This window comes from Geotrypetes seraphini, chromosome 15 (assembly GCF_902459505.1).
Source record: "Geotrypetes seraphini chromosome 15, aGeoSer1.1, whole genome shotgun sequence".
Classification (NCBI taxonomy): Eukaryota; Metazoa; Chordata; class Amphibia; order Gymnophiona; family Dermophiidae; genus Geotrypetes; species Geotrypetes seraphini.
Window position 1 is genome coordinate 33,716,374 of NC_047098.1, and position 25,197 is coordinate 33,741,570.

At 42.2% G+C, this 25,197-nt stretch overlaps 1 protein-coding gene across 21 annotated transcripts in view; it reads right to left on the bottom strand.

The window, feature by feature from the left end:
* Positions 1 to 25,197, bottom strand: part of MYO18A (myosin XVIIIA) — a 361,012-nt gene that overhangs the window by 135,560 nt on the left and 200,255 nt on the right. For all 21 annotated transcript variants that reach the window (XM_033921174.1, XM_033921173.1, XM_033921154.1 and 18 more), the window contains one exon: positions 22,728 to 22,837. In XM_033921174.1, coding sequence (XP_033777065.1) covers positions 22,728 to 22,837 — 110 coding nt within the window. The remainder of the gene's footprint in view (positions 1 to 22,727; positions 22,838 to 25,197) is intronic.

Genomic DNA, 25,197 nt, shown 5'->3' on the forward strand with positions numbered 1-25,197 from the left:
AAAGCGATTCTGGGTCTTTTCCCAAACCAAACAAATTTTGTAAGAATACTATTCAATTTTTTATAAAATGACCCGTGAAAAAATATTGGAATCATACTCATTTGATAACAAACCACAGGCAATATCATCATTTTAATTGTTTGGACTCTTCCCCACCAAGAAAGATGTAAAGGATTCCATTGCTCGCACATTTCTGTTATTTTTTTCAATAAAAGTTTTTCATTCTCTTTTACTGTGTCATCAATTGTATTTTTTATAAGAATACCTAAGTATTTTAAACCTTCCTCTTTCCATTTAAATGAATATGAGTCAAATAATCCTTTGGTACAATGGACATTAATTGGAAGAACTTCAGATTTTCCCCAATTGATTTTATACCCAGAAAATTTTCCAAACTTCTCTAGTAAATTAAGTAAACATGGAATGGTATCCCCCGGTTCTCTTAAATACAATAGAATGTCATCTGCATATGCAGATAGTTTAAATTCCCAATTAGAAAATGTGATTCCTTTTATTCCCTTAGTTTGATTGATTGCAATTAATAAGGGTTCAAGAACAATGTCGAAAAGTAAGGGAGATAAAGGACATCCTTGTCTAACCCCCCTTAGCAAGTTAAATCTATCTGATAGGTTATTATTTATATTTAATCTTGCTCCAGGAGAGCTATACAATGTTTGAATCATTTTAATAAAACCAGGTCCTATACCAAACCACTCTAAAGCTTGATACATAAAACTCCATTCCACTCTATCAAATGCTTTCTCTGCATCTAACGATATTAGAAAAGCTAGGTCATTCATATTTTTTGCTAAATTTAAAGAATGAAATGCCAATCTGGTGTTATGTGAAGAGTGTCTTTTAGCAACAAATCCTGTTTGGTGTACACCAATAATAAAAGGAAGAGCTTTTGCCAATCTTAATGCTAATATTTTAGCAAGCAATTTACCATCTACATTCAACAAAGAGATGGGCCTGTAATTTGAAACCAATGTCGGATCCCTGTTTGGTTTTGGTAAGACAATAATTATAGAATCAGCCATAGTACCTGATATATTTCCATTATTTATCTGATACTGATATAAATTTAATAAATATGGTAATATAATATTTTGAAATGTTTTATAGAATTCAACAGTATAACCATCTCCACCTGGAGCGGATCCAACTCTAAGAGCCTTCAATGCTGATTCTATTTCTTTTAAAGATATATGTTCTTCTAGACTTCTTTTTATATGATCCGGAATATTTGGTCCAACAAATGAATTCAAAAACTCTAATCCATCCTGTTCTTTATTTTCATAAGAATCCGAAGAATATAGACCCTTATAAAAATCAAGAAATTGTTTTAAAATATCCTTAATGTTAGTGTGTGTATTGCCCCTTGTATCTTTAATTGCAATAATCTTAGATTTTCTTTTTTTTGCTTTAAGAAAATTTGCTAACAGACTTCTAGCCTTATTTGAATTTCCATAATACTGAACTTGCCGACAGAACATATCTTTCCTCACAAATTGAGACGAGATCTCATTATATTTAGCTTTTGCTTTTAATAATTTCTGCAATAACATGTTCCCATTTAATAATTAATTTATGTTCTAATAATTTAATTTCTTCCTCCAAATCCATAAATTGTTTTTTAAGTTGTTTTTTCATAAATGCTGCATATGATATAATATTTCCTCTCATTGTTGCTTTACAAGCATCCCATAAAATTTCAATATTTATATTTCCTGAATTATTAATTTGAAAAAAATTCCTTCATCTTTACTTTAAGATCTTCTATAAAGTTCGCATCTGCAAGCAAAGCATTATCAAATCTCCAAATTGATTTAGAATATTCTGATATATCATTCTGCAGATCAATCCACACACCAGCATGATCAGAAATTATAATAGGATCAATAACTGCTTTCATCACTCTTTGTGCTATATTATTAGAAACAAATATATAATCAATTCTTGAAAAAGATTTATGGACCTGAGAACAAAAAGAATATTCTTGATCATTAAAATGAAGAATACGCCATATATCAACTAAATCACAAGACTATCAAATTATCTAAACCTAACGACTTCATAATTTTACTTGGTTTCTTATCCAAAATAGGATCCATAACAGCATTGAAATCTACTAAATTTGAAGCAGCGAGTGGTAATAATATCTGTTGAATTTGTTTGAAAAACTCCATTTGATTCGAATTAGGAGCATATAAATTAAATAAATCCAGGGTTGTATTTCCCAGAACCATTTTAATATGCACCCATCTTCCTAAAGGATCAAATTTTATCAACTTAAAATCAGCAATACATTTCTTATTTATAAGTATAGCTACTCCCGCTTTTTTCCCTAAAGCAGGAGCAAAAAAACATTTGGATACCCATCCCCCAATTAGTTTATTAGATTCAATCCCTGTAAGATGTGTCTCTTGCATGAAGTAAATATCTGCGTAGTGTTTATGAAGAAAACCTAACATTTTTTTCCTTTTAACTGGGTGATTTAGACCATTGACATTAATAGAAAAAATTTTAATCGCCATCTAATATATTAAGTAAAATTTGATTTGAATCTCTATAATAAAATTATGATCAGACATCTGCACATTTTTAACATAAATTCCCTTTCTTACTATTAAACCTATACCACTAAAATTTATATTACCTTTCCCCACCTCCATTCTCCCTCCCCCCCTCCCCACCCACCCTTTTAATTAAAAATTGTGTATACTTGGTATCACGCATCTTAGATCGATAATAAAACACTCCATGAATACCTTTTCCTATTATAAGCTATAAATTAAGTCATTAAATATTTAAAATGAAATTCAGATAGAAGTAATATTACACATACCATATTATAATAATGATACAACTCAAATTATTTGCAATTATAAAATAAATCTTAGGATTCTCAATTAATTCTACTTCTAATATTTTCAATTTATTATTACATTCCTATTCTGTAATTATGTCTTTGTAAGCATAAATCTAGAAGAGAAGACATTCTTTTCTGTTGTATTTCATATTAACTATTTTGTTAATAAAATATTGTTACCTGTAATAACAGCTAAACCAGTAAAACCTATTTTTCATTTTATATATTATCATCATACTATAAGTAACATGGGAATTTAATGATATGTGTACGATGAATTCACGAGTAAAGAGCCCTCCCCTATGGAAGAAGCCACCACGGAAGCACACACCAACCACACATGTCTCTATCCTTTTACGTTTATATTATTTATATCTAGAAGAGAGGACATTCCTTTTACAAAAAGGGACCATCAATTATGTTTCAATCAATCTTTGTTCTTGTAAGTAGTGTTCTGTTCTGATCTTCCGTTTCCTCTTCTTTCTTCTTTTCCCGATATAATCCATTGTTCTTTTGGAAAATAAATATAAAGCGTCTTCTTCATATTTGAATTATATGATGTATCAACGTCATTTGGTTATGCATCCATTAGTTTTATAATAGTACTGGCATTTCCGGTGACTATGATATATCCACTGTACGTATTTCCTCTCGCACTGGCTTTCGGGAATGTGAGTTTCATGAACTCAATAGGAGTTTGATCTTTTTCCGTTCTCCCTTCTGGAATTCTTTTTTTTTTTTTTTTAAATTACCAATCCTATCAGTATGATCAGTATGTAGCTCCATAGCAAACTCCCCACAGGAGAAAACCTTCATTCGACAAAACACCGTATTTAATTATTAATCACATAATCATCACATTCCCATTATATCCATTCTAAAAGCTAACACCATTTCATTTATAGGTTACAGAAATTTAGTGATATTTCCATAAAATCGTTCCCCTAGATAATTAAGATCTTTCTATCTTTTCCCTATTTATATAGAATAATCCATCTTTTATTAAACCACTTGACTCAGTATACTGTATAAATCCACTTAATAAACTTAATTCTTTCATTATAGAACATCGACTCCATTCAAATTCCAATCAAGAATATCGTTAAATTAGAATATTTGAGCTGAATGAAAAACATTCTATATCGTTATTTTTGAAATCAAATAATCTTCCCTTTATAAACCAAATTATCCTTTTCTAATAAAATCATATTTCAACATATCTATATATAGAAACAAAAGATGTATCAAACAAAATTAAGTAGACATTGGCATATCTTGATTTTGAATAAATTTTTCCAGTTTCTCTGCATCATCGAAAGTTAAAGTTTTATTTCCAATAGTCACTTTCATGTTAGCAGGGTACACTAATCCAAACTTCGCTCCCAACTCTCTTAACTTTGGTCTTAAATCCAGCAGCTTCTTCCTTTTTATAGCTGTGTTTTTTGCGAAATCCGGTACAAGATGAATATAAGCATCTTGATATTTCAATCATAAGAACATAAGAACATAAGAAGTTGCCTCCACTGGGTCAGACCGAGGTCCATCTCGCCCAGCGGTCCGCTCCCGCGGCGGCCCATCAGGTCTGCGACCTGTGAAGTGGTTTCTGACCACTTTTATAACCTACCTCAAGTTCTATCTGTACCCCTCTATCCCTTTATCCTCCAGGAACCTATCCAAACCCTTCTTGAACCCCTGTACAGAGTTCTGGCCTATCACTTCCTCCGGAAGCGCGTTCCATGTGTCCACCACCCTCTGCATAAAAAAGAACTTTCTAGCATTTGTTCTAAACCTGTCCCCTTTCAATTTCTTTGAGTGACCCCTAGTGCTTGTGGCTCCCCTCAGTTTGAAGAATCTGTCCTTTGTTTTTCTTTGCCAGTTGCAATACTTCCATGACCTGCTGGTGCCGCAATAACTTAAAAATAAATGGTCTTGGCCCGTGTTGATTTACTGCTCTTTTTAACGGCACTCTATGTGCCCTTTCTACCTCTATGGGAAACTTTGTTTGTAACGGAAGCAGCTTGGGTAGTAAATTTTCAATAAAGGTAACCGGATTTCCTTTTTCTGCTCCTTCCGGCAAGCCAATCAGACGGACATTACTTCTTCTTTCACGATTCGAATAATCTTCCAACTCTTTAGTGAGTATTTCAATTTTTTTCCTATCCGTTTGGCTATAGCATACTTCTTCCTCTACTACCAACATTCTTTCTTCTAAATTGTTTGATTTTATTTCCAACAAATCCATCTTCTTATTTAAAGTTGAAACTTCCTCCATTAAATCAGTAACTTTTTTGGTAATAATTGAGAGCATTTCTTTAATTTCTTTCATTACCTCTACATCTGCCATCTTTAACCCGATCTCCTGTTCAGGTTTTGCTCTCTTGCTACTTCCCGATACCGCAAAGTCATTTTTGTTTTGCTTTCCTGACGCCATCCTTTTTTCTCTTTATTTATCATGAGACAAGTTTAATTTTTGTAAATTCTTCAATTTCTTATGACTTATTAACTCTTTCAAGGTCTTTTTGTACGGAGCTCTCCTATTATCCGACCTTCCTCATGCGTGTCCAAGCCACGTCCCCCATTTTTTAAATCTGTTTTCTAAAGTCTAGACAGGGGGAAGCATCTAGAGCGATTTTTGCAAGCCATGTGTTCATTTTGGCTGACTGAAAAGAAAAGGTTCTATCTAGGAACCTTTTGTAGTGACAGAGTTTTACTGAAGGACATGTGAACAAGTGCGCTCTTCAGGAGCTCTTATTTAAGTGACTTAAGGTAAAATGAGGGGCGAAATATTCTGGAAGCATACTAAATACTGCTTTGTAGCAGATACAGGAAAACTTGAATAATACTCTGGATTCAAATGGCAGCCAGTGAAGCTTTTGGTAAAAAGGGGAGATATGCTCCCATTTTTTTTAGACCGAAAATAAGGCGGACAGCCGTATTTTGGAGGATTCTCAATTTATTAATGGTTTTCTTAAAAGCACCCAGGTATATGATGTTACAGTAGTCTAAAATAAATAAATAGAAGTCTGGACTAATAAACGAAAAGCAGCTTCGTCAAAGTACTTCTTGATGGTACGGAGCTTCCAGAGCACTGCGATACCTTTCTTAAATATTAAATCGGAGTGTTTTTCCAGTGTAATATGTTTGTCTAAAGTTACTCCCAGTATTTTTAAGGATTGTTCAATATTGTAATCCAGCCCGTTTACATGTATCTTTGAATCTTTAATTTTGTCACTGGGAGTGACTAGGTGGAATTTTGTTTTTTCTGGGTTCAATTTCAGTTTAAAGGCAGCCATCCATAGTTCGATCTGCTTCACAAAAACCCAGCGGCATAGTAAGGGGAGTGCGGTCCGCCCCAGGCACAGTCTTTGTAAGGGGCACAGGCACCCGTCCTCTTCTCCACCCCCCTGCAGGGGTTAGGGTGAAGGAGGGATCCCTCGTTTTGCATCAGTAGTGTTGGGAATGGTTGCAACTTGCACGGTTTCTTGATCAAAAGCTCTACGAGGAGCAGAAACTAAACGGCATAGCCAAAGAGGCGCTAAGAATATAATAGTGCCTCAATCTTCATGAGGGTTTAGTAAAGCTGCAATGAGAGTTGAGACGCTGTAAAAGGTTTTGGCGAAGATTTAGATTCAAAAGAATCCTTTTTGATAAAGCTGAATGAGTATAGATTTATGATAGTTAGAGAGAGATCTGAATATTATAAATTTCATTAAATTGGCCTAGGGAATTGTTTGTAATTATGAAAAATTTGACAAATGATAAAGAGTAAATTGTCACTTTTTATTTCATTTTCTGCTGAAGAATTTAGTTTATGTTATGAATCTAAAGTGAATAATATTCTTGATATTATTCCAGTGGCTGAAAAAGAGGAAAGTATATTATTTGACAATGTCTTTTTTTATTTAAAAATCCATATAATAATTTATACCATTTTGCGGCTTGGTGTCCCAAAAAGTCCGCCTGAAAGCAGAGGACCTGCAAACTATATTGAGTATTAAGACCCTTCCATTCAGGGAACCCTACCTGAATAGCCTGCTTCAATTGCAACCACTTAAAATATTGTGTTTTATTTAATCCAAATTTATGTTGCAATTGTGAAAAACTAAGCAGTGATCCATCTGAAATAACATCATTCAATGTCCTTATACCTGCAATTATCCACTGCTTCCAGACGATCTTAAACCCACCAATCTTGATCCTGGAGTTAACCCAAATGGATTGACTTAATGATTTTGCAATTGGATCTGGTGACAAATTACTAATAAATCTTAAGGTCTTCCAAGTATCAAGTAAAATTCTATTATCTTTGTATTTCCTAGGCAATTTTATACTAATTACATGTTCTAAATGTAATGGGCGTACTCCAACACCGTACTGGGCCAACAATGGAACTAAGAAGTCACCCTGGCTCAATTCTAGAGACAAAGACTCAATTTCTCAAGAGCCCACAGTCAAACACCCGAACTAATCAAGGTTGTTAGACCGTTACATGGGCTATCATCCCTCTCATGGGCTGTTTCCCTCTCATCAAGACAGTAGGGGGGAACCGATATAGTCCGGGATTTGGCATATAAAATTCAGCATAGCTCTGGATCAAAATACTGTTAAACAACTTGTTGCTCTGAAGAAGCCCTTAGTAAATCTACAAGGGCGAAACGGAGATCTTCCGTCGTACTGGGTGTGGGCGTTTGCTCGCTTTTGAACTTGAGCTAAGTACCACACGTTTACAGCATACTTAGTAAAATGATAACGGAATATTATATAGAATCTAGCATTTAAATTAAATTAAAGTATCATTTTTACAAATTTCAAAAATAGGCTCACAGAGAAAATAAGACTATAATCGATGATAGCCCATGTAACGGTCTAACAACCTTGATTAGTTCGGGTGTTTGACTGTGGGCTCTTGAGAAATTGAGTCTTTGTCTCTAGAATTGAGCCAGGGTGACTTCTTAGTTCCATTGTTGGCCCAGTACGGTGTTAGAGTACGGTCAATACTACTTTGACTAAATGTAATGGGAACAGGAGCCGCCATTCTAAATATAACCAATCAGGTACATTCTCCATGAGATCTGGGAGGATCCAATACATACTCTGTCTTAGAATATAGGCTTGATGGTACCTATAAAAATTTGGAAAATTTACCCTTCCCTCCATAATTGTTCTTTGTAATGATGCTAAAGCAATTCTGGGTCTTTTCCCAAACCAAACAAATTTTATAAGAACATTGTTTAACTTTTTATAAAATGACCCCTGAAAAAATATTGGTATCATACTCATTTGATAACAAACCACAGGCAGTATCATCATTTTAATTGTTTGAAAGATGTAAAGGATTCCATTGCTCACACATTTCTGTTATCTTTCTTAATAAAAGTTTTTCATTTTCTTTCACTGTGTCATCAATTGTATTTTTATATAAGATGGAAAAGATGATAGCGTTACAACAAGGGAATATTCATAATTTTAAGAAAATATGGGGGCCATTGCCTAATTACTCTAATGATCAGATATCTTAGCACATGGGGAATATATGTGGGATGGGGCTGGGGTGGGAATATTTATCATTTGGAATAAGATTATTGGAAAAAGGGGGTATTTATTATATTATAAAGAAATATTTGATTATAAATACAAGTGTTATATGAAAATTGTTTTATTATGTTTTATTATTCACTTGTTGTAAGAGTATAAAAATGAATAAAGAATTTATAAAAATAAAATAAAATGACAATGTTATTCAATGGGGAGTTTGATGAGGTAGGGCAAAATGAAATAGAAATGTTATTGCGATCATACAATCCAACAATTTCCTCTGGTGATTTATGCAGTCCTGATTTATTTAGAGGTATGGGGGAATGAAGTAGTTTCAATGATAACACAGATAGAAAACTTGGTTTTGAAAGAGGGTGTGCTCCCAAATGAGTTAAAAATTGCAACAGTTCAACCTGTAATTAAGGATTATAAATTGGGGGTTGCTCAGATTGCAAATTTTAGACCTATATCAACTTTGCCAGCTTTATCGAAGGTAATGGAAAATGTTGTTTATTCTCAATTGGAAAATCATTTACAACAAGATATTTTAGACATGCGTCAATATGCTTTTCGAAGGGATCATAGTGCTGAGTCATTGACAGTGGCAACACTTGATAAGTTGTGCTGTGGTTTTGATCAAGGGAAGAGATTTTTTATAGTATTTCTTGACATCACAGCTGTTTTTGATACGTTAGTTCTTAATATATTGCTGGATAGACTTTTTGATTGTGGACTTTGAGTAGTAATCAAAAGAGCCCCTATGAACTCCAGTACCTGAGAAGGGTGCAGATTTGACTTTAGGTAGTTAACAGCAAACCCCAGCAGCTCCAGGAGACAAATGGTTGAACTGGTGATATGTTGAGCTGTTTGCGATGATGAAGCCTTGATCAACCAGTCATCTAAGCATGAAACCCCTATGTGCAAAAGGCTGCCACGACTACCACTAGGCATTTTGTGAAGATTCAAGGGGTCGGAGCCAGTCCAAAAAGCAAGATTTTGAACTGAAAGTGAAGATATTTTCTGCAAGCAAGTAAGATGGATATGTGAGTGTAGGCCTCTTGAGTTTCAGATAGCAAAGCCAATCACCTTTTTCCAGTAGAGGCAGAAGGGTTTCCAGAGAAACCATGTGAAACTTCTTCAACAAGTACTTGTTTAGGCTTCAGAGGTCTAGAATATGCCAAAGGTATCCAATCTTTTTTGGTATTAGGAAATACTTTGAGTATAACCCCCAGCCTCTCTCCTGCAGAGGAACAGGTTCTATTGCATTTAGCTGGAGAAAGGCCAAGAGCTGTTGGTGAAGAGTCATCTGGAGGGAATTTAAAAGAGATTTTTGGTGGGTGGTTTGGAAGTTTTCTAATGAAGTATAAGGTGTAGCCTGAGTGACTATTCAAAGCACGCACTGATTTGATGTGATGAGTCCAACATTGATGGAAGTAGAGTAATCTGTGCCCTCTGTTGCCTTGCACAGGGTCATTGAGCAGCAGGCCTAGAAGATGATAAAGATGGCTGATTGTAACGCCTCAAATGGTCAAATTACACCAAGAACAGTCCTTAACGCAACTTGGTATGCTTTGACATGGGGGGGGGGGGGGAAATGGCAATGCTAAGCCAAAGCGTTCAATGGCCTGGGGAGCTAGAATAACTAAGATGTCGAAAATGGTCAACATGGGAAGGAAAAAAGAGCTTGGAGTGGTCTAAAGGCCAAAAAATGAAAAGTTGATGAAAATGAACCAAAGTTGGGTAAAATATTAGAACAATATAAAAACAAAAATCTGTGAGGAAAACAAATGAAAAATAAGTACAAGAAGGCACCAAAATAGGGTAAAAGTTTGACAGGCTGAAGAGAAAACTGACACCACAGCTTCTCAGTTCCATGAAAAACAAAGAATTTAGGGACCCACGAGCCAATGTCAGGCAGGTAGGCACCAGCACATGAGCAACATGGGCACTGCTTAAAATTTTAAAGTGATAATGCACTTGGTAGTGTCCGAATCAGATTCTGTGGATGATGTTACCGACAGGTGAGAATATTATGCCAGCTTGTTCTCAAAGAACAGGATTCTACTTCTCAGTAAAGACTTTTAAGGCAACATTTGTCACTGAGAATAAGCTGTGTATTACAAATGAAAAGCAGAAAGAAAGAATCGTCCTTTCCCCACCCAGAATTGAAGGGCTGAGTGCCTAGCAATCCTCCTGCAAAAATTCCTAACACTTTTGCTGTCCTTTTGCTCTTCCAAAGACTCCAATGCAGCCAGGAGAAGCCCTAGGAATGACATCCCCCCCCTTCTAAGAAAAGACCTAAGGCTAGATTTTCAAAAATCCGACGGGCTATCGCAGCTGTTATAGTAGTAATTTTAAAAAAGCGAGTCATTCTCCAAAAAACGCTCATGCAAATGAGGCTGGCGGAGAGTAGTGAAGACTCACTAAACTTGCATGCCCATCGCTGGTTATAGTGATGGGCACATACGCAGAACAAAAAAAAAAAAAAACTACAACAACAGGAGAGATGCCCAATCTCTCCTGCTGCCAACCGACACACACCTCTGGCAGCAGGAGAGATGCCCAATGTTTCTCGCCGCCAACCAACACCCCCCCCAACGCCCCTTGGCAGCAGCAAAGATGCCCAATCTCTCCTGCCTAACTGACCCCCCCCTGCAGTGGGAGAGATGCCCAGTCTCTCCCTTCGCCAAGCAACCCCCGCCCTCTCTCCCTTATCTTATTTTCAGATGGCTGGCTAGAGGGATGCCTACTCCCTCCTGCCAGCTGGCCCGCCTCTTCAAAATGGCGGGCCTTCCCCTCCTCAGTGCATCCTGTTATTGCGATCTCCTGGGATGCAACAGGGAGGGGCCTGAGGCTTTGACTGCCCAGGTTGTTTAAGGTCCCTTCTATGGGTGGGGCCTTATGCATCTGGGGCAATCAGAGCTTTAGGCCCCTCCCTGGATGCATCTGGCAGCCTGTTCCAGGCATACAGCGAGGCAAGAAAGAAGGAACGGAGTATGGAGTTGGCAGTGGAGGTAAAGGGTACAGATAAGAGGGATGATGAGCGGGAGACCTGAGAGAAGTACGTTGAAGTGGTCTAAGTGAGAGGTGATGAGAGCATAAGGGTAAGGATAAGGGTTTGGTAGTGTGCTCAAAGAGGAGAGGTCGGATTTCAGTAATATTATACAGGAGGAAGCAACAGGTTTTAGCAGTTTGTTGGATCCGAGTGGAAAAGGAGAGAGAGAGGAGTCAAAGATTACCCCGAGGTTGCGAGCTGCTGAGACAAAGAAGAGAAGAGTGTTATCCACAGAAATATAGAATGGCAGGAGGGGGAGGTGAGTTAGGCAGAAAGATGAGTTTGGTTTTAGTCATATTCAGTTTTAGATGGTGGTGAGATATCCAATTGGGATTGTCGAACATGCAGGCTGAGATACGGGCCTGAATTCCTGTAGCGATATCAGGGGTTGAAAGGTTGATCTGGGAGTCATCAGCATAGAGGTGAAAGCAAGCACTTCTAGGTGCGTCATTTAGCGTGTGCAACTGATAGTATTCTGCAAGTTGTGTGCACTATTCGGTAACATGAATTTTATTTGTGTTATTAGTAACTCCCCTGGGTATCATACGGGAGATAAATTTTAAAATAAATAAATGCTCATGCTCTGCCCACTAGTACACCCTCCTGCAGTTTTGTGTTATAGCACTTAGGCACTACCTTATAGAATAGTGCCAAGTATCTATATACAGTCTGTGTCACTGCCAATTACTTGCACCAATGGCATGTGCAACTGGTCACATGCATCTAAGTGCCCTTTAAAGATTGCCTTATTTTTAAAATAAAATACATAAATAAGTGCCAACTTTAGCAGGTCCACCTATTCTCCTACTTTATACAGATATACGTCAGGAAAATGGACTATTTGAAAATAATTATCCACCGTTGCCACAGGTCAAAGAACATGCTGATAATTCTTTAAGTTTGTTTGACTGTCAGATCTATCACTTTGTTTTAACAGCAGCTGTTCTTTGCTGTTCCTACCTCCCTCAAGCTATTGCCCTAAGTCCCATAGAAACATAGAAATAGACGGCAGATAAGGGCCACGGCCCACCAAGTCTGCCCACCCCAATAACCCTCCCCTACCTCTCTCTGTGAAGAGATCCCACTGGCGATCCCATTTTGACTTAAAATCAGGCACGCTCCTGGCCTCGACCACCTGCAGTGGAAGATCATTCCAGTAATCAACCACCCTCTTGGTGAAGAAGTATTTCCTGGTGTAACCGTGTAGTTTTCTGCCCCTGATTTTCCACGGATGCCCTCTTGTTGCCGTGGGGCCTTTGAAAAAGAAGATGTCCTCTTCCACCTTGATATGGCCCGTGAGATATTTGAACGTCTCGATCATGTCCCCCCTCTCTCTGCGTTCCTTGAGTGAGTATAGCTGCAATTTTTTCAGCCTTTCCTCATACGGGAGATCCTTGAGTCCCGAGACCATCCGGGTGACCATACGCTGGACCGACTCAAGTCTCAGCACATCTTTGCGGTAATGCGGCCTCCAAAATTGTACACAGTACTCCAGATGGGGTCTCACCATGGATCTATACAATGGCATGACGACTTCGGGCTTCCGGCTGACGAAACCCCTATGTATACAACCTATGATTTGTCTAGGTTGTATACGTAGGGGTTTCGTCAGCCGGAAGCCCGAAGTCATTATGCCATTGTATAGATCCATGGCGAGACCCCATCTGGAGTACTGTGTACAATTTTGGAGGCCGCATTACCGCAAAGATGTGCTGAGACTTGAGTCGGTCCAGCGTATGGCCACCCGGATGGTCTCGGGACTCAAGGATCTCCCGTATGAGGAAAGGCTGAAAAAATTCCCTGTCAGGAAAGTTAGATTTTTGCCATTAACAGAATAGTGGTGTGATGTGAATTTGTTAGTGCAATGTCACAGACTTTCACCCCAGACTCAGAAGGAATTTGACTGGCTGATCATTAAATTGCATTTTATAACACAGGATAATTAGTTAGTGGGGAGGGGACAAAAGGGGTTATACTTGTTGTTAAGTGAAGAATCACTCGCCCATCTAATATTAGTTTCTAGTGATGGCTGAGGAGATTTACTTACACATACTGAGAGCTTCTCTATGCCTCAGGCATGTCACTCTTTACATGCACACAGGGGGTATTATCACTTCTCTGTCTTGTGTATATATACATACATTTCCACTGAGCCGATGCTCTATTTACAACACAGATGACAATGCATTTATCTAGTCAAGTCTCTTACTTGGAAAAGCTGCCAAGTCTAAAACAATAATGGCATTTACAGAGCCCAGAAATACCTTTCACAAAGCAAAAAAATTCAATCAGTACCCTCTCTCCTGCTTGTGGCACCCTGTCCAGGAAGCAATGGCATGTGGCAAACTCTCTTGCAGACTGCATTCTCTTCTATCTGAAGTGTTCCACCTTAGAGGCAGCACTTTTTCTTGACCACTGCACCTTGCCTAGGATGCTTAGGGTTACCATACGTCCGGAAAAACCTGGACATGTTGTCTTTTTAGAGGACTGTCCAGGTGTCCAGACAGGTTTTTTAAATTGTGAAGTCTGTCCGAGTTTGGCAGGGCTGGCTTACAAAGAATCTGGTGGCTCTTCCCCTCTTACCTCCTCAGTGCTGCAATTTCATTTTCTTCGAGCCGCCGGCAGCCAGAAACATGAGCCTGCTGCCATTGGCCTGCCCCAGAAGTCACCTCTCTGCAGGTCCTGTCTCCACGGGAACAGAAAGTCACTACAGGAGGCTTCCGGGGCAGGCTGACAGCAACAGGCTGCCAACAGCCTGAAGAAAATAGAATTGCAGTGCCGAGGCTGAACTTTTTCTGATTTTTTAGGAAAAAGTTAAGTTTTCTCTATAATGTGGGGGGTTGCACCCCCCCTCCCCATGGCAACGCGAAGAGTATGCAGTAAAGTGGGGGGGTTCCTTCCCCACACCCCCTGTCGGAGCTCTTTAAAAGTAAGTTTTCCTGCGGCATGCTGGTGTCTTGCGCTGAATTGTCGGCACTCCAATGTTGGCGCGCTTTTGTCCCGTCAACGGGGAAGAGCCACCAGATTCTTTGTAAGCCCTGGCATCTGGGAAACCAGGTCATGGGCAGGGTGAGGGCAAAGCCAGGGGGTAGGATGGGGGTGGGGTCATGTATCCTCTTTTTCTCAGGTCAAAAATAGGGTAACCCTATGGATGCTGCCTCCTCTTTTGCTTGCATTGCCATGACAGTTTCATCTCCTCCTCATAGTGGTGTCCTTAAAATAGTTCCCCCTGAGGACTTCCGGCGGAAGCATGGGGCTGTGAGCAGGACGGGCTCGTGGCTCCGGCGCGCCCGCTGCAGACTCGATCGATAATCTGCATTGAAGAACTCAGTTTCCGGTGTCGGCGTGCAGGGGAGTGCGGTCGGGCGTTCCTGCTGTGATCTCGCGGCTGTCGGGGGATGGCCGCGCGTCAGGGAGCCACGGACCGTCAGCGCCGAAAGCAACCCGATTCCAAGATGGCGGCGCACGTGGCATCAGCATCGCCGGAATCGCCTGAAACCCCCAGCTCTTTGTGGGTCGCGGAGGTCACTGCTGAGGTGCAGGCCGCGCTGGAGGGCACGCTGGGAGCTAAACTGCAGCGTATCCTCGACAAGCTGGACACATTGGACCAGAGGTTTGCAACCCTGACCTCGGAGGTTCGGGAGACGCAGCAGAGGATCAGTTCTGCGGAGGATGCGGTGCAGCGGATCTCGCAGGAGCAGGTGGATCACTCTACTTCTCTGGCGGCGCTCCGGGCCAAGGTGGAGGACCTGGAGAACAGGTCCCGCCGGAATAACCTGAGGTTCGTGGGCTTGCCTGAGTCTCTGGGGGACGCTGATTTGGGGGACTTTATGCAGAGCTGGCTGTTGGAGTCTTTGGCCCTTCCGCAACAATTGGGTCCCATCTATATTGAGCGGGCGCATCGTCTTGGGTCCCGGCGGGATGGAGTGGAGCGTCCGCGGGTGGTTATCTGCCGCCTGCTCAACTATCGCCACAAGATTGCGGTCCTGCGGGCGCTGCGCCAGGGGAAGAAGCTGCTCTACAACAACAAACCGGTCCTCTGTTTCCAGGATTACTCAGCGGAGGTTTCGCAGGCTCGACGCAAGTTTTCTCCCCTTTGTTCCAGTCTTGCCCGGCGCAATATTCCTTTCTCTCTTCAATACCCTGCACGGTTGCGGGTGTTGCACTCCGGCAGGCCACACCATTTTGACACTCCGGAGGCGGCTCAGCGGTTTGTGGAGGAGCAGTTCCCGGAGGTGGCGCCGTGATCTTCTGCTGAGTTTCGTTGGGAGAGTTGTCCCTGCTGGGAGTTGGATGCTGTGGTCCTGGGCTTCAAGAGTGCTGCACTGTCTCCCTCGAGGGCCTTCCTCCATGGATGTGGGGGCTTTTGCTGATTTCCCCCATGTTGCCCACTGTTTTTCACTTGTTGGGGTTTCTGCATTATGAGTTTGTTTTTCTTGGCTGTGTGCGTGTGGGGGGGGGGGGGGTTGTGTGTTTGGTGTCCTGGTGCCTATGGGGGGGGGTTGGAGTGGCAGTGGATTGTGGGGGGTATGTTCTTTAGCGTGCAGGTCGGGTCTGGGTCGGGTCTTGCGGTGTGGTGGCGGTGAGTTCAGTCTGATCGTGTGTAGGGGGGCTGGTGGGTGTTCTGTTTGCTTGTTGGATGCCTGGGGTGCGGGCGGTGGTAATTTTGGTCTGGGGATCCTGTTCTCTGGCTCTGTTTTTCTTGGGGTGGAGTTGGGCCTGCCAGTTATGGGGTGTGTCTGGGGGCTGAGGTGTTCTGTGGGGGGCCTGCAGTGGGCGTGCCTGCTTTCTGGAAGTGGCACCAATTGGGGTGCGGTATATGGTTTGGTGTGGGATACGGGAGGGGGTGGGGGGCGGATGGGGGGGATCTGGGGGAGGGGGTGGGGGGGAGCGGGGGGGACGGGGATTCTTTTGGGTTCGACAGGTGGGGGATTGGCGGTGTTTTTTGTGTGTGTGGTTAGAGGGGTGGTGGCTGGGATGCTCCTCTGGCCTTTTCAGATGGGATATTTTGTATCTGCTATTGGTTCTTTTTCTAGTCTTTTCTGGAACCTAATTTGATATCTTGGAATGTGGGGGGGATACACTCACCGATTAAACGGTATAAAATTTTGCAAGCCTTGAATCGTAGGAGGGCCTCTATTGCTTTTCTCCAGGAGACCCGGTTGTCCTCTGTGGAGCATGCTAAGCTCTGTTCTTGGTGGGTGGGTACACACTTGGAGGCTCCGGCTCTGGGGGGGAAGGGTGGGGTGGTGATACTTTTTCGCAAGGGCCTTCACCTCCAAACTCGCAAGGTGCTTCGGGATCCTGAAGGTCGGTACCTTATTGCTTCGGTCTCTCTCAACAATAAACCCTTATTGCTATGTAATCTGTATGCTCCTAACAATCCCTCTGCCAAATTTTTTCAGAAGTTGCGTAACCTTTTGTTGCAGTTTGGGGATATTCCTTTGATTCTCGGGGGTGACTTCAACGAGGTCCCTGATCCACGGCTGGATCGTTCTTCTTCGGTGGGACGAGAGTCCTTGAGGGCCTGTACTGGGGCTGGCCTGCTTGCTTCCTCTTTGAACTTATTGGATGTTTGGAGGGTTCTTCACCCGGTGGAGCGGGATTATTCTCATCTGTCTCGCGCACATGGGACGCTTTCACGCATCGATCTTATTCTCCTTTCCAGGGATCTCCTTCCTATGGTTCGGGAGGCCATCTTGGGTCCGATTGAGATCTCGGATCATGCATGGGTGGGCTTGCGTTGGCTTTGGGGTGCGCCTCGGAGGGGAGGTGTTTCTTGGCGGTTCCCCTGTCATTTATACCGTAATACCCGCTTTCACGACTTTTTGTTGGCTAAATGGAGGGATTTTCAAACCACAAATCTGCAGCATCGGGAGGATCCCATCCTCTATTGGGAGGCTGCGAAGGCTGTGTTGCGTGGGGAAATCATGTCGTTTGTTGCCTTTGAGGCTAGAGCGCGTCATAGAGAGATTCTGGCCTGGGAGCATAGGGTTCGGATTCTGCGGCGCCGTTTTGCTCGCGCCGCCACTTTGGCGCTTAAGACGCAGCTTTTGGAGGCGCAACAGGCCTTGAATGAACTTCTGCATAGGGGGGCTCAGAGATCCCGGGACCATTATCATTTTCAGCTTTTCCGGTTTGCCAATAAGAGTAGCAGGATGTTGGCGCGTTTAGCTCGCTCCTCTCGTGGGTCTGCGGGGGTCACGGCTTTGCGCGATGCACAGGGCACGCTTCACCATAAGAATGAGGATCTTAGTCGTATTTTGCGGGACTTTTTCGCTGACTTGTATGCTTCGCCGGGCCCGGATGATCTTGCTGGGGAGGTCTATTTGGACAGCTTGGATTTACCCCATCTCTCTCCTGCTGACGCGGCGTTGTTGGAGCGCCCGGTGGGGGCGGAGGAAGTGGCGTGGGTGATTCGTGCTAGCCCATTGGGCAAGGCTCCGGGACCCGATGGTTACCGAGGTGAATTTTATAAGTTGTTGGTGGATGAGGTCGCTCCGTTGTTGTCTGAAATCTTTAATTTGAATGTGGCTAAGGGGTTTTTGCCCCGTTACTTGAACTCAGCTGAGATCATTGTTCTCCCTAAGCCGGGGAGGGACCCCACTCTGCCGGACTCCTATAGACCCATTTCCCTGCTGAACTTTGAGACCAAATTGATGGCTAAGGTGTTGGCGAATCGCTTGGCCCGCGTGCTGCCTTCTTTGGTGTCGGACCAGCAGGTAGGTTTTGTGAGTGCACGGCCGGTATCTAAGAACCTTCGTCGTATCTTGCTGGCCCTGGAGAAGTCAGGAGTGGATGGCACCCCCGCTTTACTTGTAAGTTTTGATGCCGAAAAGGCTTTTGACCGGTTGCGGTGGGGGTTCCTCTTTGCTACGCTGCGGGCATATGGTTTTGGCCCTTTTTTTCTTAATGCTCTTTTAGCGCTTTATAGTGATCCGGTGGCGAGGATCTCGGTGAATGGGGGCTTGTCGGAGCCCTTTTCCATCAATAGGGGGACCCGTCAGGGCTGTCCCCTGTCGCCTTTGTTGTTCGTGCTTTCCTTGGATCCCTTGATCAGGGAGCTGCAATCCAATGTAGATATTAGTGGTCTTTATCTGGGGGCCTCTCATTTTAAGATTGCGGCCTTCGCCGATGATCTTTTGGTCTTTCTGACTGACCCGCAGCATTCGTTATCTACTCTCTTGGAGAGTGTTCGGGAGTATGGGGATTTTTCCGGGTTCAACTTAAATTTAAAGAAATCGGAGGCGTTGGCCTCTGACGAAAATCTGCGGCGTTCTTGGAAGGGGGCCTTTCCCTTGCACTGGGCGGATTCCTCCTTTCGCTATTTGGGCGTTCAGCTGTCTATGGATGTTCGGGAGCTTTACCGGTTGAACGTCGCTCGTTTGCTCTCCACTACAGGTTCCGTGTTGGCCGCCTGGCGTAATCTGCCTCTTTCTTTGATGGGGAGGGTGCAACTTTTTCGGATGGTTTTATTCCCTAAGTGGCTTTATGTTTTACAGACGTTACCTTTGTTTCTCTTGCGTAAGGATATCCGGGCTCTCTCCTCCTTGTTGTCCCGGTTCTTTTGGGGAGGTCGGAGACCTAAGTTGCGGTGGCAGTTTCTGGTGGGCTCCTGGGGCCGGGGCGGTTTTGGGGTGCCGGATATTGCTCTTTATAATCAGGCGTGTCTTTTACGCCACGTAAGGGACTGGGTCATGGGGACTGCCCTTTATACTGATGTTTTCTTGGAGCGAGATTATTTTTATCCTTCTCATCTCCTCTCTCTCTTGCATTCTCGGTTGGCGGCTCTGCCGGTTTTCTGTCGCCGTAGTGTTTTGTTTCGCCCCCTTTGGGAAGTGTGGCGACGGGTGCTGCCTTTTTGGAGGCAGGATCCTCATGTTAGTGTGCTGTTGCCTCTGACCGGTAATCTTTCCTTTCTTCCGGGGCTCCTTCCCTCTGTCTTCGGGCGCTGGCGAGCTCACGGGTTTGAGTTTCTTTTTCATATGATGCGGGATGATGGGACATTGCTCTCTTGCGATGAGTTGCTGCGTTGTGGTTTGCCTTCTTCGGGTCTTATCTTTGCTCATTGTCAACTCCGGCATTATGTACAGTCCCTTCCGCGGAGTTCTCTTTCTTTGGAATTTGGGATTAGTTTTCGCGCCTTTTTGGAGGGGGGGGAGGACTCTGTCTCGGGGATCTCGGTCTCCTTATATCATGAACAGCTTGGGGCTCTTGGGCCTCTGAAGGATTTTACCTTGGTGCTGAGGGCTTGGCAGAGGGATTTGGGGCGGGAGCTCGGGGTGGGTTCGTTGCTTCGGGCAGTTCGCCGTATTCCTCTTTTGGTGTATAGTGCGGAGCTTCGAGAGTGCCACTTCAGGACCTTGTTGAGAGCGTATGCCTCCCAGAGCCGGGCCTACCATATGGGATGTGTTGATACCCAATACTGTCTCACCTGTCAAGCGGAGGTGAACTCTTATTTTCATGGTCTCTGGGAGTGTGAGAGTATTCAAAGCTTTTGGGGGGCTCTGGCTTCCTTTCTTCAGGGTCTCCTACAAGTTTCTGTTCCTGTCTCTGCATTCCATATGCTGTTAGCTCATTTTTCTTTGTTTTCTGTGTATACCTCTGCGGAAAAACTGTTTTTGAGCAAATGTTATATTTTGGGGAAAAAGTGTATATTGAATTTCTGGCTGGCGGATGTCCCTCCCTCCTTCTGGTACTGGAGGAATAAATTACATGCTCTTTTGGAATGGGAGGCCGCGCTGGCTTCTTCCTCCCGTCGACGGAGCAGAGACTTTGTTCATGTTTGGACTCCTTATTTGGACAGTTTGTCTCCCCGGGTTCGTAGTCGTATCTTGAATAGACTGCAGTTGTATTCCCTTTCACCTGTCTGAGCTGGGGGTTGGGGGGGTTGGGGGGGTGTTGGGAGGGGACTGCTTTTGGGGGGGGCATAGGGGGGTGGGGTGTTTTGTAACCTGAGAGGACATAAGAGTCCAGTCCTCTTGGGGAGGGGAGCCCTGTTTTTTTTACGTATGACTTTGCTTGCTGTTTGTACCTGTTGTGGTTTGCTGCTTAATAAAAACAGATTTCACCTAAAAATAGTTCCCCCTCTTGCCCAGAATTCCCTGTCCTGGAGGCAGGATCCTTTCTTATCTACTATTGCACTATGTCCTTAAAGCAACATTTTCTTTTGTCTGGCCTCACCTGGAGGCAGCTGCCTCAGCACCCTGAGGTTGTGAGTTTGATTCCCACTGCAGCTCCTTGTGACTCTGGGCAAAATAAGTTCCTGTCTAAAATATGTAAACCGCTTTTATTGTATCCACACAGAAAGAGCGGTACATAAGTCACATCCCCTTTACATTCTTCTACTGCCTTCTTCTCTGCACAGTAAAACCTCTCCTCAGTTCCCATCTCTCAACCAGACTAAACTCCACTGAACAGGGATATGTCTCTTCTACATATGCTTTAAATGTTGTGAACTGCCTCTTAGTGTTTGGGGAATGGTGGTATAGAAGTTTGATAAACAAATACAGCACTGCACACACTTCAGCACTATATTCGTATTTAATGGATCGCTTATTTAGTTTGCTAAGCGATGTACAACATAATAACAATATACAGATAACATCTTAAACATCGACTCCCACAAAAAACAGCGACGCTTGAACGCACGTGCTGTGAGAGTGGAACAAGGCCGGCACGATTTCGGGAAATGTTCTGGACCAAGACACTGCAGGCAGCGTCGATGCGGGTCCGTCAGCGAAATCGCGCGCTGGCACTTGCTACACTTTTTAAAACCGGTAATTGGCCAGGACATAGGCCGAAAAAGCTCCGCCGCAAGATCGAAGGAGCGAGGCCTGAGCCACGCGGCCGACCCGGTCAACGCACCGGAAGAAAAAAATTTTTTTTTTTTTTAAATAAGGGACAAAACGAAACAAGCACACGATAAAGAGAAAATAAACTCAAAACTGCGGCAAGGATAGAAGGCAAAAACGGGTTCAATTGACGCAGAATTGAAGTAGAACTTCTCAGCTCCGCGGAAAGAAAAGAACTGAGGAGACACGCCCGGACCATCGGGCGGGAAGGCACTGGCGCATGCGCGGTGCGGGCATCTCGAAACTTCTGAGTTTCTGCAAGCAAGTATGCTTGTGAGACGTCCGTATTGGGGCTCTGTCGGATGACATCACCCACTAGTGAGAATACCTGCCTGCTTGTCCTGGGATAATAACAATATACAGATAACATATAAGTGCTGACGTACAAAATGGAATAGACAATATGAATTAAAACTGACGAGAGTCGTGTGGGAAAAAGGGAAGAAGTTACAATCTTTAAATAGAAGAGGAAGAAAAACATGAATGGGAAGAACACGAGGAAGGCTAAATTTAGCTTCATAAATAGCAAATATTAAATGAAAAGCAAAGAATCATATGCATCTTTGAAAAGATATGTTTTTAAGGTTTTTTAAAATGAAGATAAATCTTTTAATTCTCTAATGTATTGAGGCAGGAGGTTCCATGATTGGGGGGCCACAACAGAAAACATGTCGTGCCGCCTGATGCCTATAACTTTCACAGAGGGAATGGAAAGGAGATTATGGGAAGTCGAACGGAGAGATCGTGAAGAATTGTATGGTATTAATAACCTAGTAATGAATTGAGGTTCATTATAACTCAAAGTTTTAAATACTAAGAAAAGTATTTTAAAAGTGATGCGGTGACTTACCGGAAGCCAATGGGATTTAATCAACAAGGGGGTAACATGATCATATTTCTTTGCATTGTGGATCAGTTTAACAGCCGTATTTTGGATTAATTGAAGCCTTCTTTTTTCTTTTTGTGTGACGTTAAGAAGGAGGGAGTTACAATAGTCTACTTTGGATATCACCAAAGAGTGTATTAGAATGTTAATGGATTTAGGCTCTAGAAATTTGGCAAGTGAACGAATTAAACGTAGTTTAAAAAAACATGATTTGACAATATTACTAATATGGTCGTGGTAGGTAAGTTTATCATCGATGACGACGCCTAAAATTTTTATAGTGGTGACCAATTCCAATTCAATGATGTTAATGGAAAACGGAGTTGTAGTAAGACTTGTGTACTGGGGAACAAATTGGGGAGAAGTGCTACACTACAGCATATCTAATGTCAGTGATGTGGTATAAAAGTCTGTGGGAAAAGTGACATCCTGCAAGGTGTTCTGAACATTCAGGGTCTGCAATAAACAAGCCTCTGTTCTTCCTAACAAACAAGCGTTTAGTTCTGCGTACATGGTAACACTCACCCGTCTCTCATCTGTGACAATGTAATTGCGACCATGCTTTTTCGTCAGGTGAGGTGCCAAAACGTCAAACTGTCGTCTGAACTCGGAGAACACCATGTGATCTGGGTAGCCTGCAAGACAGTAGTCAGAAGCATGGTTAACGTCCACACAGGGAGATTGTCAGATCACACAGCACCAATGCAAATTTCTAATTCGCTTCATTGTTATCTCTGTTCCCAAATTCAAATACTCCTGCCATGTCTGCCACCACTACAAGGGACTGCAGATAAAATGGGATGCATGTCCTTCAAACATCATATAATGGGGCAGAAAACCAAATACCCACTTAAGAGTTTGGAGTCTTTATTTGTTTTGGTTCACTAATGAAATGAGTTTGGTGATCTGAATCTAGTCCAAACCTAATCTTAACTTTCATCTAACAGATAAGAATGCAAAATCATCAGATTACAGCAAAGGAAACCATCAAGCCCTGCATATTGACTCCAATGATAATATCTATCTGGGTCACAAGCACTAAGCACGAAGGAACCCATTTTTTGCTGCTCACTCCAAGGGATAAGAAGTGGCTTTTCTAAGTTTACATGGCTAATAAAGGTTTATGGAAATTTCCTTTGAATCTGTCCAAGCTGCTTATAAACCCAATCGTGTTTATTTTTAAAATTTCTATTCCAGTTTTTTCCTTAAAATCTTAGTTGGTAGTTTTTTTCCTTAAAATCTTAGTTGGTATAAGCAATTTGTTTCCCCTTTTAGTGGGCTTGTAAAGGATTGTTTTTTGTATTATTTGTTGTACTGAAAACTTGTTTGGAAACCTTTTTTTCCTTGATATCTTTATGATATTGTAAATGCATTAAATCCAAATTTAAAAAAAATTTCTATTCCGCTTAAAACCTAAGTGGATTACAGGAAAACATACATAAAATGTCACATGGTAACTTCATAACATTAATGACAGCCAATCAATTGCTCAACTAACATTACCTGTGCCAAAATACCAAGGTGTCACGCCATTGATCGCCTGCTATACAATTGTCAACCCGAAAAGTAATCGGTAACCAATGTAATTGCTTTAACACTGGGGAAATATGCACATACCGTGACAACCCTGTAATCATTCTTGCTGCTGTATTTTGCACTACCTGCATGGCCCTAACCTTAGATTCTGCAATGCCTAAAATAAATGCATTATAAAAATCTAGTTTTGTAATTACCAAACTCTGAACCACTGTCCTGAAATCTAGCACTTACATCAAAGATTTTACTCTGGATAAGATTCTCAATTGAAAGAAAGCTCCCTTAATAACCTGTAATATATATACCTGCATAGTAAGCCTTGCATCCAAATGTACCCCTAACAGCTTCATGTGTGACAAAATTGATAGTGTCACTTCCTGTAACTAACTCTTTTACATTCAATAACTGTTCACGCTTCTGTTTTCCACAAATTTAAAACCAACTTTTCATTCATCCAGTTTTTAATCTTTGCCATATAGTCCAACAATTTATCCTTAACATAATCTACCCCCTTCATCACTGGAAAGAAGAAATATATATCATCTGCATAAATATGGTAGTGAACTCCTAACTCCTCCAGTACCTGCCCTATTGACGCAATGTAGATGTTAATAATGCCAACAGGGCAGATCCTTGTGGAATCCCTTTTTTTCACCGACATCACAGATGACAGTCCCCTTCCACATTTAACTACAAATTTCCAATTCATCAAAAAGGAACAGAACCATTTCAATTCTACCCCTCCCACCTGTAGTTTACATAACTAGTTTTAGTCAATGAATTTGTCGAATAGGGCGGTTTTTATGCATTCCGAAAAGCAATAAAAACCGCCCTATTGACAAATTCATTGACTAAAACTGACCACCCTTAAACTAAAACATACCCCCCGTAAACGCTATTCAAGCTCTGGAAGCTCCAATTTCATGTATTCTTTACCCATTAGTATATAACTCGTCTATGTAACTTTTCTTTTTTAGGCTCCTTATCATTCGCTGACTGTCCAGCCTTCTTTCAAAGTGAACCGCCTAGAAGTCGCCTGACTAGGGCGGTATAGAAAAATAAAGTTATTATTATTAACAATAATCTTGGATCCACTGTGTCAAAAGAAGCTAATATATCCAGCGACACCATACAAAACGTTGTTCCTATGTTTAAACCTCGGCAAAGCAAATCTAATGTAGATAACATGAGTGTCTCAACTCAATGCCCCTTTCTAAATCCAAACTGATGTCTATCTAGCCACACTGTTTCTTCTACAAACCTCTCTAGATCCTTCACCACTACACGCTCAATAATTTTAGAAATTACTGGAATTACAGAGACTGAACATAAGAACATAAGAAGTTGCCTTCGCTGAGGCAGACCAGAGGTCCATCCTGTCCAGCGGTCCGCTCCCGCGGCGGTCCCTCAGACCCAATTGCCTGAACAGTGTCCCTGACTAATTTTGTAACTGCCTCTA